General features: G+C 48.7%; 3 protein-coding genes across 24 annotated transcripts in view; 1 reads left to right on the top strand and 2 right to left on the bottom strand.

The window, feature by feature from the left end:
* Positions 1–16,385, top strand: part of LOC106741797 — a 215,236-nt gene that overhangs the window by 159,310 nt on the left and 39,541 nt on the right. For 18 of the 22 annotated variants that reach the window (XR_001374212.1, XM_014614120.1, XM_014614124.1 and 15 more), the window contains 2 exons: positions 11,262–11,421; positions 14,179–14,316. Coding sequence is in view for 21 of the 22 variants with exons in the window: in XM_014614120.1 (XP_014469606.1) it covers positions 11,262–11,421; positions 14,179–14,316 (298 nt within the window). In the remaining variant the exon portion in view is untranslated. The remainder of the gene's footprint in view (positions 1–11,261; positions 11,422–14,178; positions 14,317–16,385) is intronic. The other 4 variants (XM_014614129.1, XM_014614130.1, XM_014614141.1 and 1 more) reach the window with 2 other exon arrangements.
* Positions 1–16,385, bottom strand: part of LOC106741801 — a 62,941-nt gene that overhangs the window by 31,157 nt on the left and 15,399 nt on the right. The window lies entirely within an intron of this gene.
* On the bottom strand, positions 2,916–9,181 carry LOC106741802. The gene is made up of 4 exons (XM_014614148.1): positions 7,663–9,181; positions 6,682–6,787; positions 4,823–5,031; positions 2,916–4,388 (listed from the first exon to the last, which is right to left on the bottom strand). The coding sequence occupies exons 1-4, from the start codon at positions 7,846–7,848 to the stop codon at positions 3,726–3,728; spliced, it is 1,164 nt and encodes a 387-aa protein (XP_014469634.1). The 5' UTR covers positions 7,849–9,181; the 3' UTR covers positions 2,916–3,725.

The following is a 16,385-nucleotide window of genomic DNA, read 5'->3' as shown; positions in this document are numbered from 1 at the left end:
ATTGCGAAAATAAGGAAAAATCGACAGATCTTGAGATCGTCGTCATCTTACCCTGCCGTTTCCACCACCGTCGCGAAGCGATGATAAAATTCGCAGATATTGCCGCGGAACGACGTTTCGGGCTCATTACCGCTTTCGCGCGCGCATTCTCGCGCTGTTGCGAAAGAATCCGAGGAACAATGTTGCTCCGTGGTCCTTTTTCTCTTCCTCTCTCAGATTGCGCGTCCGATTCCACCGCACATGTCGTAAAGCGTAATGCGCTCTTGAAATGGTCGCGGGAGCAACTTGGCGAAAAGAGGCTGCGCTAATGAGAAGGTATCTCGCGCTCGAAACTCGCCAAATAAAGCGCGGCTGGCAGGAAAATGCATAGCGAGAGGCCATAGTTTGATGTAACCCAATTTATGTAACCTTGTTACTAAACTGTTTGCCATCATCACGCGCGCCCTGTAATTTACGCCGGCGTGACTTAATAATGATTAGCAGGTTAATCGGACTGACTAGTAATCGCTAATTGAGTGCGTACGTTTGCCCGGTGATGACTTGGTTCCTCTGAAACTCCTCGTTCAAAGAATGCACATAGAATTCGGGTGGGTTCAGACTGCAACGGCTCGTTCTGAATAAATTAACAAGGTGATGCGCAACGGTTGGATTCTCTACTTTCGGTTGAACTTTCGTTTTAGAACGTCCCAATGAGTCTGTCATATTAAAGAAATACGTTGGTTTTAGGGTACCTTGTATATTATATAAGTGATATTTTACTGTTTTTATTCAACATCTCTGCGAATAGTTCATCGAATTATTCCTATATGGTTCAGTTAAGACCGTTGTCCCTATATGGACGCCTACTCACACGTCACCTGCATATAGGTGACATGGCGGTGTATAAGCGTTAACTTTGTACACGGCCTCTGACCTTCCCCGTTTCGGGGCGCGACACAGGCGGCTTTAATTGGCTAGACGGATAGATCGTCTCGTCGCTGAGAGAGCGAGGCGAATTCTACGTCCACTCGGTAGCGCGTGTTTTATCGGGCAGCGGTGATCCGGAGGCATAACGGAGTTCCAACATCCGGCGCGCGATTCGCCAGGAGGAAAAGCGCCCCCGGCAGGGATCCTCAGACGTCGCTGCTCACCGGCGTTATCAACGTCAGTGGGAATATCCGCGGGATGTCAGCGTCGAAACTCCATTTACAAAGGGATACTGCTGAAATGGCGGACGTTCGTCAGTGGCGTAGCTTCCCTCGATTCGAGGCGGAATTCAGCGCAAAAAGAACGGCCGAAAAAGCCCGGAGTATACGTAACTTCTGTGTTGCGGACGGTTTACTCGGTACCGTCCGACCGGCGCGGTATTGTTCTACTTGAAAATCGGCGGACCTTCGCGGTTCTCGTTGCTGCTTTAACCAGCGGGACGTCTTTCGAAACGTCTCCGTGATGTCTCCCGCGAACTTCTCCCCCGTTCTGTCCGGCTGATCCCTTCCCCCCTCGGACAGAGAGAGAGAGTGCGAGCGTATTCGCGGGTCATCGTGTTGCTCGCTGATTCTTACTGAGCGTAGTTACACTCGGTAGCTACGCTCTTGGCATTCGACAACTTCGTCAGACGGGAGTCGCGGTTTTTGACGCGAGGACATTTCCCCCTGCCGCGCCGTTCGAGGGAATGCTGCGAAACTAATTAACGCGCGGCGCGGTCGATACGTGAAACGAGACCGTTGCCTGCAGACGGAGGCGTCGCTTGGAACGCGCGTCGGCAGGAGACTCGCACACCGTAAACTCCGTCGTGGAGGTCTGAGGTCGCGCGATTATACGCAAATAATAAAGAGACATTACGCCGGAAATTTCACTTCATCCTCGCGAAGTAGCGTTTTCCCCGTTTTTATACATTTCGCTTCGGACTTTATTTTCTCTTCATTCCCGGGAATATTTAATTTCCCTTCCAAAGCGGACTCGCCGGTAAGCGAAATTCCTCGGAATTTGTCGGAAAAAATCACAGAATATAAATAGAGGCAGGGGAGTTGTTTGCGTTTACGGGAAGACGCGTGTTTGCGAACGAGTCGATTTCGCAGCCGCTTTGTTAACGCGCTTCCGCTACTACCGCCGTACGCATGCGCGCTCGATTTTCACGGCACAGCGGCGTCACGTATACGTGACGTGTCAATTAGCCATTTCTCGTGTCGCATTTCCTTTGTATATAATTAAAAAATGCGCACACTATGCGTGAAAGTTAGGTTAAAGAGGCGTGGCCCGTGTATACACAGAGAAAAGGGCTTCGCTGTATGCGTGTTTAATTAGATTTCGGTTTGTTGAATATGAACAACATGATTTAATATTAAATATTAAATTTTTTTCGAATGAAAACGTTGTTGTCTCACAATGTTGTTTGACGGGAAAAACCGTATTATTTAGAGAATATATTTCGCTTTTAATCAACAAAATTCATCTCACTAATACATCAAACATTATCCCGCCGAACGGAAAAAGTTTTTAAATATTTTTCTAACATGGTGTTACTTCTTTCAAGTCAATATCTTGCTTGAAAGACTTTATTTACTGCCATTGTAATGTTTGGATGAAAATATAAAAGAAATGTGTTATTTGATATAAAAATATTTACTGTGCCAGAAACCAGACAATCCCTGTTTGCCGAATCAAACATTCGTTTGTTCTATTCCAAAAGACAAATTTGCTTCAACTAAAAAAATTCTGCTAAATCCAAAGAAACTTTTTCCTCTGTGTATACCGAGGGGCTTTTTTGTTAATCCAACCTACCGGTGATAGCGAACGGTGTTAAGTATGTACGGCAACTGTGGAAACTCTCAACTAACATTAGCGCCGAAACGAAATCGTCGGTACTACGGGGAGCAGGCAATTACCCAGAGAGCGAATAGTTTCTAGTTTAATTTCCAGTTTAATCAAGCGCGATATTACACGTCAACAGGTACATTTACCACTGTATTATGGCATACGTGCGCTAAACTATTACGTTTCGTCTCTGCGTTCAGTTCGACGAAAAATGCATGATCCAGCGTGAATTCGTTTCCTGCCGACATTATCGATCCTTCGCGCTCGTCGTCCATCATCGGTGACCGTCTTCAGCTCGACGGCATGGCACTAGTCCGCTAATATAAAATATAATAATACGAGGAGGCAATTCCGATAAAAATGTTCACGGGAGCGAGCCGAACGCCTACACGGAGAAAAGTAATCTAATGATTCAATAATTTCGTTAATACCGTCGCAGCAAAATCTATCGGTTATCATTACGTGGACAGCAAAACGATTTGTTCAGAGCACCAATTGCTGTTCGTTGGATTATTTTGCCGAATCTACAAATTATTTTGCGATGAAAAGCAATTAGTAAGTACAAGAAAGCACTATTTTAGTTTTAACATCGAATTAACGCGCCTCAAGGATAAATTCGCTCAGCCATTTTTCCGTCCCGGCGACAAAACTGTTTCTGCTCTAATTTCGAATAATTCGCCGATTTGTGCGTTTTAACGCCGTCGCGACAAATATGTGCAACAACAACGATAGTTTCGCTGCGGCAGCAAACATTATTTTCCTCTTGTATCTCAGAACGTTCTCTCAGAAGATCTCCCAGGGGGAATGAGCGTCGAGGGTGGGCTCAGTGTCCCACGGAGTGGAAGGCTCGAGGAGAAGATCCGAATGGGACGCGGATTTCGATTCCGTGCTTTCCTCCCCGTCGCGACGGAAGGGTCGAATAAGGTTTTCCCTCAGAAACGGCCGCACTGGTTGCCGACGTTTTTGATGGTGGCACCGCCGAACACCTTTACGGGTGTCCTGCTCCAGGAAATCAGCATCAGCGAGCCGCCTATGGGAGGGCTGCCTCTGCCCAGTTGGCAATGCGCGTAGGACAATTTCACCAAGTGCAGACCCAAGGGAGCGTCCGGCGCGATCTCGAGCGCGGCGTTGATTTCTCCGATCACGTTTCTGCGCACCGGCGACGCACCTCCCCTCTCCGGCCCGTCGGTGGCGTCCGGCAGGTGCGACGACGACGACGGCGAAATTGCGGAACTTTCATCGCTCCGCGCCGCTTCTGCGCTCCATCGCAAAATTCGGCGGAACCAATTGGGGCTGAGCACGAATCGCCAGGAAACGAGTCTGTCGAGCGCAGATTCACGATCCGAATCGTCCGTCGTCGCTATTTTCGCCCGAATACCCGCGACGTACGGATTGTGCTCGGCCAGATTGGTAGCGACGGCCGGCGGGAATGGAAGCCTTTGATAGCCGTAGTCGAGGAAATCGAAGGCCGAGGCCAACAGAAGATTGAAGCCCAAAACCGAACCCTCAATGCCCTCCTCGAGCCCTTTATCGAAGTCCGTGTATTCTTGACCCAGGACAATATCGCCGCCCGCCGGCACCACGTGATCGATCATCTGCAAGATATTTCGCCGGGTGGAGATTCTTCCTTAGCCAACTCATGTGACGACGTATCGCGCATCAATGTACGCCCTGACGCGGAGAGAATCGCGAGGAAATCCGGAGAAAATCAGAGGCGTCCGCTCCTCGTGAATTCAGAGCGTTTAAGCAAACCTTGAGTGTAAAAAACGAACTTCATGCTCGATCGCGAAAATGATCTGCCCGTCGAGAAAGGCTCGAGGATCGGATCTCTCGAGAGCACGATTACGTGCTTTTACTTACTTCCAACTTTCTTGTGCGCCGTGTAACAGTATACCGCGTGTACGTCCGGCTTGTGTAAAGGAGCGGTAGTCTCATTAGCGAGGAAAAAAGAAAACGTGATGAAATTACGGCGGCGAGAGAGCTTCGCGCGATAGCGAGTTAACGTAACTAACGTAACCTCGTGGTTTACCTTTTCGGAATGACCTTGCAACTCCAAATGCCCGTCGAGCCACAGGGCGTAACGACCGACCCGATTCTCCCAGCTTTGACATATGTGGTGCCAACGGTGCTCTCGTATGCCAACCTGCCATCCGAACACCTCCACACCGTCGATTTCCAGGTGAACGCTCCTTCCGCGCGGCGATATCCAAGATCGAATCAAACGTTCGCGCTCGTTCCCTTTGACAATGAAAGAGAATTATTCTTCTATCGCTTCTTTCTCTCTCTCTCTCTCTCTCTCTCCGGCTCCCCTTCCCCACCTCCCCCCTCTTTCCTTCATTGAATAGAGGTATAGCGAGAAACGCATGAAACTGGAAGTTACGCAGCCGTTACACTTTCAATACGTTCTCCTGTATACATAATATCAATAATATGCCGGTATATTTACGTTAATTATATAACATAAATGCTCGTATTGCGATATATATTTCTACACGCGAAGGAAGAAATATTTGATTTCAAGATTAACATCTAACACACGCTTTTCATTTTGCGGCCGGATAATTGACCTCACCGCTCGAGCCGGACGGTAATACGCAAGTTACGAAAATTCCATCGTGTACAAAGCTTCGTGTAATTGTTGGAACAAATATCACGGAGATCGAATGGATAACGTTTCTGTTCTCTTCGGCTTTTTGCGTCAGATTCGGAGCACTCGTTTATCCTCTCACAGCGCGATAGCGCATTATCTTACAGGTACATTAAGATTTCACTGGAGTACTTAATGAAGCAACGTTTCTCGCGAGGGACGAGATCGCTCTATCGGCTGTCGGAGCGTAAAATTCGCATAATATAACGCAATTCGGCATTATTAGCGTTTCACCGATGAGAGGCCGCTGATTCTCGCGCATAAAGGAGGATAACACGGCGAAGTGTTCATTAGTAGCTGGCAAACTGTAACGTTCCATGCGGCGTGCAGTATGCGCGAATGAAGAGACCGTTTTCCATAATCTAAGATACTTTTCCCGCCGACTTTTCGCGGTAACGGCTCTCTTGTGTAACTACTCGGTGAATGCCTGAGAGTGGATAATAGCGCCCGGCGTCGTCATGTAAGAAAGCAGATTCTCGTTACCGTTCTCGAGCGGTTAAAATAGTTCTAGATGGAATAGCGTTAAAACGTCACGAACGCGGTCGTCACCTTGTCTCCCGTTCGTTGATATTACCGTTCGCCGCACGACGTAAGTCACGACGTAAGCGGTTACGGAATTATCTCTTCGTCCGAGTCGCGAGGAACGAGAATCCTTTCGGCAGAAATAGTTACAAAAATAAATATTCCTCTTACCAAATATCTAATATGTGTCGAAATTGTGTCATGGGTGGTGTCATAAAGAGAAAGAGAAAAAGAAAACGATTGCGAGACGATATGCGCAACCAATGAGGTGAATGTCCAAATTAACGACAAAGTTATCTCATTGTGAATATAAATGAATAAATTCTTATATCCACACACGTACATATACAGAGAGAGATAATGAGAGAAAGAGAGAGAGCAAAAATGCTAAAAAATAGTTATTCGGCATAAAAATAAATATTCGTTTACCAATTTACTTAATATACAGTGTCGAAATTGTGTCATGGGTGGTGTCATCAAGAGAAAGAGAAAAAGAAAACGATTGCGAGACGATATGCGCAACCAATGAGGTGAATGTCCAAATTAGCGACAAAATTAGAGAGAGAGAGAGAGAGAAAGCAGAAATGTTTAAAATACGTCATATTCTAAAGATATCGTGCGATCGTCACAAATTGGGACACCCATTAATTAAGACATCCACCTTACGCCAAGTTTCTATTAATTGCTTCATTAACTGCGATTTAATCGGGAATACTTACTCGAGTATGAAAAAATCGAATGAGGATGTTTGAGATCATTGGACTTCACCCACAGACAGAATGTAAACTCGTGGATCGCTGGCACCGGCAGTTCCCATCTGAGAAACTGAAAAGTGGCGATAATTAGCGAAGAGCGTCGCGTGCTACCGCACGCGCATCTAATTAGAGCGATGTTATGTACAAGCTGCCGCAAACACGTTCCGCTCGCTTTTATCTACAACACGGAGTTTTCGTTCAACTTAAAGTCCAGTTTCTCCTCGCGAAAGTTTCACTCGCTCAAATTTACCTGAATTTCGTTGAAATTTTAATTGATCCCGCTTTCATGAAATTGCAATCTAAGAGACAGTTGCGCAAACATTATTCAAACGAAAACGTTAGAAATTGGTTTTTTTTTTTCACAAGACCGAAAGGAAGGATTTTTTGCGAAAGAGAAATTCACCTCGAATTGATTAACGCACGAAGGTGCGGATAAAAGAAAGTGCGCGCGCGCGTGATCTAGCGTAACGTGGAACGCTTCGCGCGCTCGCGTTACAAAAACGCGCGTACAGATCGCCGACATTTCTTAGAGCGAGCGAAAATTAAGCAATACACTGGTGTGAAACGCCAATTCTCTCCTTTTCTATGTTTTATTTTTTTCTCACGTGCCACGGAACCGTCCGACCCGCGGCTCACGTAATTGATAGTAATCTCACGGATTGCAACGCTTCGCTGAGACACGTGTGTACCCCCTCGTACAAACCGACAACGTATCGATTTATCATTACTTATTTCTCGTCGTTCTGCCGGCTTTTCACTCCCGGTATTTGTAATTGCGGTTTGCGGAACGGCTTCGTTGCGCAATTCGTGCGCGCTGCCAATTCGGCACGGGCATTTCGGGGAAACTACGAGACCCCCGTGCGCATTCCGTGCGAAACCGCGCTAACAAGAGAGAGAGAAATGAACAGAAAGGCGCGAGATTTGAGAATACTCTCCGGTGCTCACCTGGATGTAACCTTTTTGCGTCAACTGGACCTTGTGCATCGGCGGCGTCGCGTCGCCGACGTTTCCCCGGCTCGCGCCAGCGAGTGCGACCGGCGGTCCCGAGATCGCCGCGGTGCGCCAGTCCAGAAAGATCGAGGACAAAAGGAGCAGGATGCTAATTCCGAGGTTCGTCGTGGGCTTCTTCATTCTTATCCGATCATCACCCTGCCCTCTCGTTTCATCCGCTGCTGCTTCTTCAATCGTCCCGCGCGGGCCAAGGTGTCCCGTCTCTCGATCTCGCACGCCTTTCCTCGCGCTTCTCCTTTCCTTCCTCCCCTTTGTTTCTCTTCCCTCACTCCTTCCCCGCCTCTCCTTCCTATTCTTATTCGCGATCAGTCCTCCCTCTATTTTTATCCCTCCCTTACCCGCCGACTCGGCTCTCCCTCTGTTTAATCTTATCCCACGTCTATCTGATAGCGCGCGCGCGCGTTCTCTCGAGAGGAGGATCTCGTCCTCCAACCGTTATCCGCTCAACTTTTCCTTCAGCAACTTTTCCTCCGCTACCTTTTTCACCCGCTACGCCGCGAGTTTTCCCTCTTCCTCCCGTTTTCCCGCCCCATCAAAGTGCAGAGAACTACCTGGCATCTCCTACCGTCTCGTCGATCCTCCTTGCACCCATCCGCTGCGCCGATTCTTCCTTTTTTTCCCCTCTGTATCGGCAGTCGCTTCACTTCACTCCTCGCGCAACTCCTTCGTAACTTGTCCTTCGCTCGCTGACTGACACCTTCCGCGATCAGGGCAACGTCGCGCGCGGATCCGCCGGCTGTTAAGTCCGTTTTCGAAAAGCGGCTCCTCCTTTCCGTCTCCTGTCGACCCGCCACCTCGGTTGATGATTTTTCCCCGATCGCGCCGGAAGCCGGAGAGCCGTCTTCTTGCTGCGCCGTTGCTCGCTAAAAAGCTGACCTTTTCTCGGTGTACACCACCACTTCTCTCGGTACACTTGGCACGATCGCTGAAGAATGTAAAGATACTTCGCTGCCGGCTTTCTTTGCCCGACGTGTGACAGCTTTCACGTTCTAGAAGCACAAAACGCAGCGATAACCTTGCTCTTCCGTTGACCTGCCGTCCCTGCTCGCGCAATCAAAAGCCCCGACGACGCTTCCCTGATGATCTCTATAATTAAAAGCACGTCAAGCGGTAAGACGACGACCCTCCAATCCGACGGGTCTCTTTTCACATTTCCCGTGGACGGGAGAGAACAGAGTAAAGGAGAGGAATATATATATCTGTCTCCCTGTCTTTTATGTATGATCGACGCCTGGGAAAGCAATTATTTTTCCTTCCTCTTGCGTTCGGTGTTCCAACTCGTTCGCCACTGAAGCAGAGCGCACACGGACGTAGCGGGAGAATAGAATAATCCTGTTCCTGGGTCGGGAGGGAAGCTCAATTCCTCGTCGTAGGTTCCTTCGTAGATTTCCAGGATCGAGTTACAGAAAATCCGGGTGGTAGAACCTCTACCTCGTTTCTTTCCATCGGTCGATTCTCCCCAACTCCACCTGCCCAGCGGGATCTCGCTCTCTCCCTCGATTCGCCCGGCGAGCGGAACGACCAGCCGAACCCACGGCGACGGTAAACAACGACTAAAGGGAAATCGATGCGAATCGGCCGAACGCGAGCGCGCGAATAAGGAGTAGAATCGGTAAGAGGGAGGTCCTTTCGTGTCCGCAGGCTGAGACGGCCTGTTTCTTCAGCTACCGCGGGCATGTCGCGTAATTTTTACCACGGCGAGTGTGGACGACGAGAGCGATATGTCGGAAATGCGCGACCGGCCATCCCGAGATACGCGCATGCGTATGAAAACCGGTTCACATGCATTTGCACGTGAATACGTTACATTCGTGTTCGTCAGAGTTTCTTCTTCACGCCGATGAAATGAAGAGAGAAATGCAAGTGAGGTGACTAATTAAAAAAAAGGAAAGCTTAATTAAAAGGAAGGAAAGAAATTGCGGCCAAATCCCGCCCAAGTTTTCCCCCGAAATTTTGAATCCAACTTTGACTTCAAATAAAGCTTAACGTGCCATGGATTTTATTTTAAGTCAAAGTTGGATCCGAATCTTTCGCCCGGAAATTTTTGGCGAAATGTTTACAGGCGCTTGGCCGCTCTCTTCGCGGCAAATATTGATTTCATCACGGACGGCCTGTAATTCGTGAGGAAAGTCGCGACGGAATTTCATCTACAACTCCTATGCTCGTCGTTTGACGCAGAGAACATTCTTGAATTCGCTTACAGCGCGCACACCTGCGAACTTCGATTGTTCTTTTACGCAGGTAGAATTTCGCCGCAAATTATAGATCGTCCAAAGTAGGCTTCGCCGGCCTTGTTTCGTAAAATTCCTCGATTATATTTCCGCGACTGAACTATTACGGAATGGACCGGCTACCGTTGCCACCTCGACGTCCGTCGTAATAGTCCGTAATGTGAGGAATAACTTCATCGGATTAATAGCCGCGCGATTTGCACGTGGACTCCGCTAACGCGCGCATTCTGTACGCGCGTCGGGCGTTTCAACCTTCGTGTGCGATCGATACGGGAGAGGTAATCTTTCTCGTGGAAAGTTGCCGAGACACACGGCGCGAAACAAGCGGGATGACACGGCGAATAACTCAAAGCATTCCATGTGGCGGGCATGAGCGGAATTAGAAGCGCACTCTATCGCACGTACAAATATTTCGGACCGCACTTTCTCGGAAGGATGCATCCATCACGCGTATCGAGATACCATCCGAGGATCTTATCCTCTGGTCTCTCACCGCTCTGCGTAACGAAAAGGTAGAAATCATATATATTCGCGCGATTGATACATCGTCCAGATTTATTATTATTCGACGTGGCAGAAGAATGTATGCTACGTTAATACGGCGGTTACTCCTACGAGCTGAACACATGCCGCTGATCAGTTGAAAGAAAGTTCGTGCCTGGTCGATGCGTAATAACGTACGTAAGCGTGTGCGCGTCAAGTGACCGTAAGAATAGACAGATATTGGATAGTCCGTGCTGGAAAGCCAACGTCAACGTGGCTGAAAACCTGTTGCGAAAGCGTCGGTCTGTGGACGCTCGGCGGTTCTTCGGGCGATCATCTTGAATTAGCTCGCCGATTATTAGAATATTGCCAACCTATTATCGCCTAACCCGACCCGTGTTGACTGACGGGCGATTAAACGGCCGTGACGAAATACGGGATCATTCGTTCTTTTTTGCATTCGACGAGAATGACGGCCACGACCGTTGAATCGCGCATCGGTGGAGGGACGAGGAAATTAAGGATGTATTGCCCGTTAATTGTCGTATTTTTCATTAGCTCTTCTTTCTTATCAAACTCATTTCACCTTACAACCTCCTTTAAAGTGCAATAACTTTTGATTCGGTAATTCACTAAATTACCGTCGAATTTCTCGCTTTCACTTTTCAATGTAACGCGGATCGATTTGTAAGTTTTTCATGATTTTCCCATCGTTTTGAGTTATCGGGAAATTGAGTTTATGGGCGATACGTGCTTGAGAAATGCCTTCTCGGATCGTCGTAACGTAACTTAAATCACCTACCTGTCTTCTGCTTGCAGACAGCCAAGAACTCGACGTCGGGCAGCGGATATTACGTGGGCGGAAGCAGCACCTTGCCACGCGGCGGGCCGCTTCTCAGGGCGTACAGCCCGGCGGCGTCGAGCGTCGTCGGCGGGCCGAACGCGACGCCGACGCAGCCCAAGACTCTTACCACACCAGGTATACGAATGCCCGCGTTCCTCCTACCTCTACTCTTCTTTCGCGACCGCGATGCGTGTCGTCGCGTGCGCGAGTGCACACCGGTGCGAGTGTGTGCTGATCGACGCGCGATGGACGAGCCTCGGCTCGTCCGAGACTCCATCGGCGCGATCCGTCGAACGAGCGGTCCAATGATGTTCCGGAGACCGCCCTTGCAACTGGAAGCCTCTCTCGATTCACCGGCTCCTCGAGCCGCGGCGTTACGTGTCGATATGTTAAATTTATCGGCCGGCGAAGGAGAAAGCGGTCATCTCGTTGGACGTTCCGAGCGAGTAACGAACGCGTGAGAAAATTCGTTTTCCTCGCAGTAACGCTTTTCTCTCTCTCTCTCTCTCTCTCTCTTGCATTTGTGATTTTGTTTACATAAAAAATGCGTTTTCACTCAATATCAGTGGGATTAATTAAGTTGGCAGGAGCGAGATTTGTTGGAAGTTAGAGATGTTCGATCCTGAGTCGATTTTTTGAAAGATCTATTTTTCCCTCGGAAAATCAACTTTATTAAATAGATCCCTTTCAACGGGAACCTCACTTGTTTGAAGTTCGTTAAGGTGAACACTGTTTGGAAATAAACTGGCTTACGGGCGTGTGATTTGCGGAGTGCTTACTTTCTCACATTGATTTAAGTAGACGAGAGCTTTACCCGTAGTGATAATTATTATTAATTAAGATCAGTCACTGGGAATGAAATATAGTACAAAGTCACATAGGAAGAGAAAGAAAGAGAGAGAGAGAGAGAGAATGTACGTGTTCAATTGAAAAAGAACGAAGATTTACCACGTAAAGTAATTTCTCCTTTTCAACACGACGAAACAAGGATACATCGCGTGGTGCTCCCAGAGAGATTAGAGAACAATGTCTTTGGATCGCTCACGACACAACTGTGATCACGTCAATGACTGAATCCTACCGCTTCGCGCCTGTGCATTCCCCTCATACCTGCATCGATGTTCCACGTAGTGCAGCGCATACACACACGCACACCCATATTACCGGAGTATCCTTCACTCACGGGGTTCACGCAAATACACATTGTGCACGTTCCGCTGCAGCTCCCCTCAAGATGCCTTACCGCTAAGGTGACCAGAAATGTGAAATTCCCTCGAAAACGTTACGATAGATCTCCAGAATTCCCGGAATCCTCTTTGATCCCCGCGTCAGAAAGATCAACGCAAGCACGGCGCGCATATTCCGCCCTGTCTTTGATATTATATGGAACAGGTGTGCGAAATTCGCGTTGATCCCGGCGAGTCCGCGAGACGTCGAATTCGACTCGTTCGAAAGAATCGACGAGGTCTGCCGAGATCAATTGGCATCGATCGATCGAACGTTAGACGGTAAAATTGCCTTCTTTTCATCGCCCGTCCGACGGAAATTCGTTTTACGAGATCGCGCTCGTGTGCGCGTACACGAGTGTGTACTCGCGCGCGCACATCTCGTGCGCATTTTTCCCATTGGCAATGTAAGATTCTGGTCGCCTTAATCGTAAACGAACGCCAAGAACGCTTGAACACCCGTCGACGATGAACATCCCGCTGCGACATACGGAGCCACCGAAGTCCCCTTTCGTCATCTTGGGTGTTTCCGAAAATTGGTCGAGTCGGGCCGCGCAGACCCTCGTCGAGCACGTAACAAGGACGAACCGCGCGGACGTTGCCGCAAATAATCGCAATTTCACGCGTCTTTTCCCCGAGATCGCCTCCCCCTCTCCCCCCCGACTCGACCAATTTTTCCCGACGCGTACATCCCCGTGCTTTGAGCTTGAGCTGCGCATATACATCCGCACGAAGAGACACCCACACATGCGATCGCTCCATTCTTCATGTTTCCGATCGACGGTCGCAAGAATCGTCTCACGATTCTCGATCACGCAGGCCGTCACGACCGTTGTTGAGCGCAACTCGGGACTGCTCGAAAACGAGCTTAACGAAGCTGGCCCAGTTTAGTCTCGGAAGGGAAAGAACGGCCTCGGGAGACCGCGAGCGTTTCCCTCGTTGCCGGGAGAAACCTTTAGCGCTGAGCCGCCGAAAGGAAGAGACACGTCGTGACACGCGAACGGTCGATCATGCAGTCGGTGTGTCCCGATTAACCGCTATGACGAAGTAGATCGGAACATAAAGCACGGACGCGTACTGTAAGCTGCCGAAGGGAAAGACCGACGCTTATTGGCTTATTGGCTGAAGGAGATCCTCTCCTCTCGATGCTTCAATTACTACGGCGCGGCCGAGAAGTGCATATGTGTGTAAAAGTCGGCGAGCCGTCGCGTCTGAATTTCAACGGGAAATTTCGCGATCGCCGACTCGAGACTGCAACGCCGGGAAGAGAGGAACGCGCGACGGTTGTCTAAGAGAGAGAGAGAGAGAAAGGGACAATGTCGGGAAACTCGAGCGTCGGTCGCGTCTTCTCGCCCGCCCGGACTCGCGACCGTTTGCTTCCCTGCGCGAAGAGGTTATCGCGGTCAGTTCGTACATCGCCGTATCGGACGTTTGCGGGGGAGAAATATATGAGCCAGATCCGCTCTCTCGTCTCGTGAAAGCCGCGGAAAAGGAGCTGAGGAACGTAACGGAAAAGCGCAGCACGCGCGCCCGCGGGCAGACCGGAGCTCCGTCTTGTTCACTTCTGCATGCGCACTGAACGTCGAACGGCTTCGCGAAGTGGCGAAGAAGAGAGGAACGTGCGTCGGAGCACCTGGGTACATTGGTTTTTTGTTTGGTTTTTTGGATGGTTGGATAGGTGGTGGCGGGGTGCCGCCGGCCAAGCCGCTTCGCAGCTACCAGTGTGGTAAGAGTCCCCTTGGAAGCCTCGGGGGCTCGGCACGCTTCTCTAGAGACAGCTCGGTCTCCCTCTATAGTATACCAGGTCAGTAGTATCCTTAAACATTCGTCAGACACTGAGAGTGCTTGATCCTTCCATGGCGAGCCGCGCGCGGCGATCGACGCGGCGCGCTCGCTCGCTCACGTTTTGCAAGGCCGCGGGGAAACCTACTAAACTCCGCTTACGATTGCTGCTAATAACGAAGGAGTGCGCAACACCGCATTCCTCATGCATGAGGACCGTAAAAATTTATCGAGCGAAAATTTGCCGCAACAGACGTCGACTGCGTGCTAATCGTAGGGGAAAAGCATCAAAACTGACGTTTTGTTTTCGTTGGGGCCTTAGAGCCGCGTTGAAGAGATAAAATGAACATTTATGCACACCGATGCAAACCAGCAACGACTCCTCTACCAAAATATTTGATGGTCTTGTGAAAGTTATATGACGTATTACCTTGCAAATGTTTATTTTTTCTAGGATGTTCGAGAACTCAAGGTTTAATTTGAGATGTTTGAGGACGCTAATAATAACATAATCGAACGCGTTTGCAAGCGGAAACTGCCGTTTTAACTCCAACTGCTGTAGGGGACACAGTAGGCGAAATTCATATTTTGTATTTTACAGAATTCAGTATTTTACAATCAAGAAACATGAGTATGTCGGTTTATCATACCTATGTCAGTTTTGGTGCCTCTCCTCCAGCGCCGACTCGAGGAAAATGAATCGGAGAATGATTTTCCTTCACGCAGGTAGAATTAATTCGTGAAATAATTAGGGAATCAGTTGCCGGTCGCTGAAGTAACTAACGGCACGTTTGCTGCGTATAACAACCGGTGGCTCGCGATTAATTAACGCGGGAGGCATGTTTGGCGAGGGCTGAGATAAAAGGGTGACTTGCGCCGGGCTAAAATCCGATTTGGTCGCGAGTGATGTGGATTCGACAAAACAGCGTTAACAATTTATGGAGGAAGTATCGACCCGGACGAAAATGTTATAAACTGGTGACGGTCGGGTCGTAACGCGTATACGCGAACATATACGCGAATGTGAACGCGATCAAATCGCGCGTGTCGCGCGCAGTCCGCATACCGTGGCAAGTTTTACACAATTTTCTGTTAAGGACTTTTATCGTGATGCAATTTACCCCGAAACGATACGCCGTAGACTGTATGGCTTGTAAATTTTGTAACAGCATAACAGCGCGACACACCAGTTGCGTGCGCGAAGCGAAACAAAATCCGACTATAACGCGGCTTCCAATCCTGGACTCTTCCAAATCCTTTTTGCGAAACAATACGAAGTAATGGCCGTTTATCGGTGCTTTTGTCGTGGACGGGACTTCGAACGACAGCTGGATAAATCTTCGCTGATACAATACGGATCGTTTTGTCGTATTGATCAGTTTTTACTTGTCCGAAATTCGGAAGAGAGCTGCGGAAGAGAGGGACTGAAACACGCGGCGTGTGATTATACGATTCGCAGATAATACCGAGAGACGCAAAATTTCACGTTTTATCTGTGACGACGACGACGTAACAGCGATCGCGTATCGTTATTGAGAAGAGAAGCTTAACTGCGAAGGCGGCCGGTTGTTTGGAGCGCGGTAACCGCAGGAAATCCATGAAATTGGCAGTTGCGATTAGTCCGGTCGGGTCGAGCCAAGTTTTAATTAAACCACCTCCAGACCGTGGAGATAGTGTTGGGAATAAATGGGAATGGATGGATGGAATTGAAACGTTCCGAATTCACGCCGGCGGACTTCGAATGCCGTTGGCGTGTCGCGCGCGAAAGTATTGTTGCGGAAATTCATTCCGACGAAGAAAAATTCCGGCGCAATCAATTTTTCATCACATTTTCGCTATATTTTTATTCGTTCTTTTCCTTAAACTTTTTTGTAAACTAACTGTGAACTAACTGTGAACTAATCGCGGAAACATGCGTTTGTTACGCAATGCGTATTGTGATATACATTTATATTATTTTATAAAAGTTGTTTCTTTGTTTTTTTAATATCTCTTCCCTCCGATGTTGGTCGTGGTAACGCAGTTCGGAATGATTAATTCAGTATTTTATACCGTCATCATTCGCTTGAAACATTCGAAACCACACTATAC

The sequence above is a fragment of the Dinoponera quadriceps genome, unplaced genomic scaffold, assembly GCF_001313825.1.
Source record: "Dinoponera quadriceps isolate SergipeBrazil2010 unplaced genomic scaffold, ASM131382v1 scaffold533, whole genome shotgun sequence".
NCBI lineage: Eukaryota > Metazoa > Arthropoda > Insecta > Hymenoptera > Formicidae > Dinoponera > Dinoponera quadriceps.
Note: the sequence above shows the minus strand (reverse complement) of the source record. Positions and strands in the feature narration are given on the sequence as shown.

Bases quoted from the DNA above. Each gene is read 5' to 3' on its own strand.
- LOC106741802 (XM_014614148.1), bottom strand. From the start codon at position 7,848: ATGAAGAAGCCCACGACGAACCTCGGAATTAGCATCCTGCTCCTTTTG. The intron at 6,788-7,662 runs GTGAGCACCGGA...GCCACTTTTCAG, and splicing joins CGCAAAAAGGTTACATCCAG to TTTCTCAGATGGGAACTGCC. The intron at 5,032-6,681 runs GTAAGTATTCCC...TCATTGTCAAAG, and splicing joins TTCGATTTTTTCATACTCGA to GGAACGAGCGCGAACGTTTG.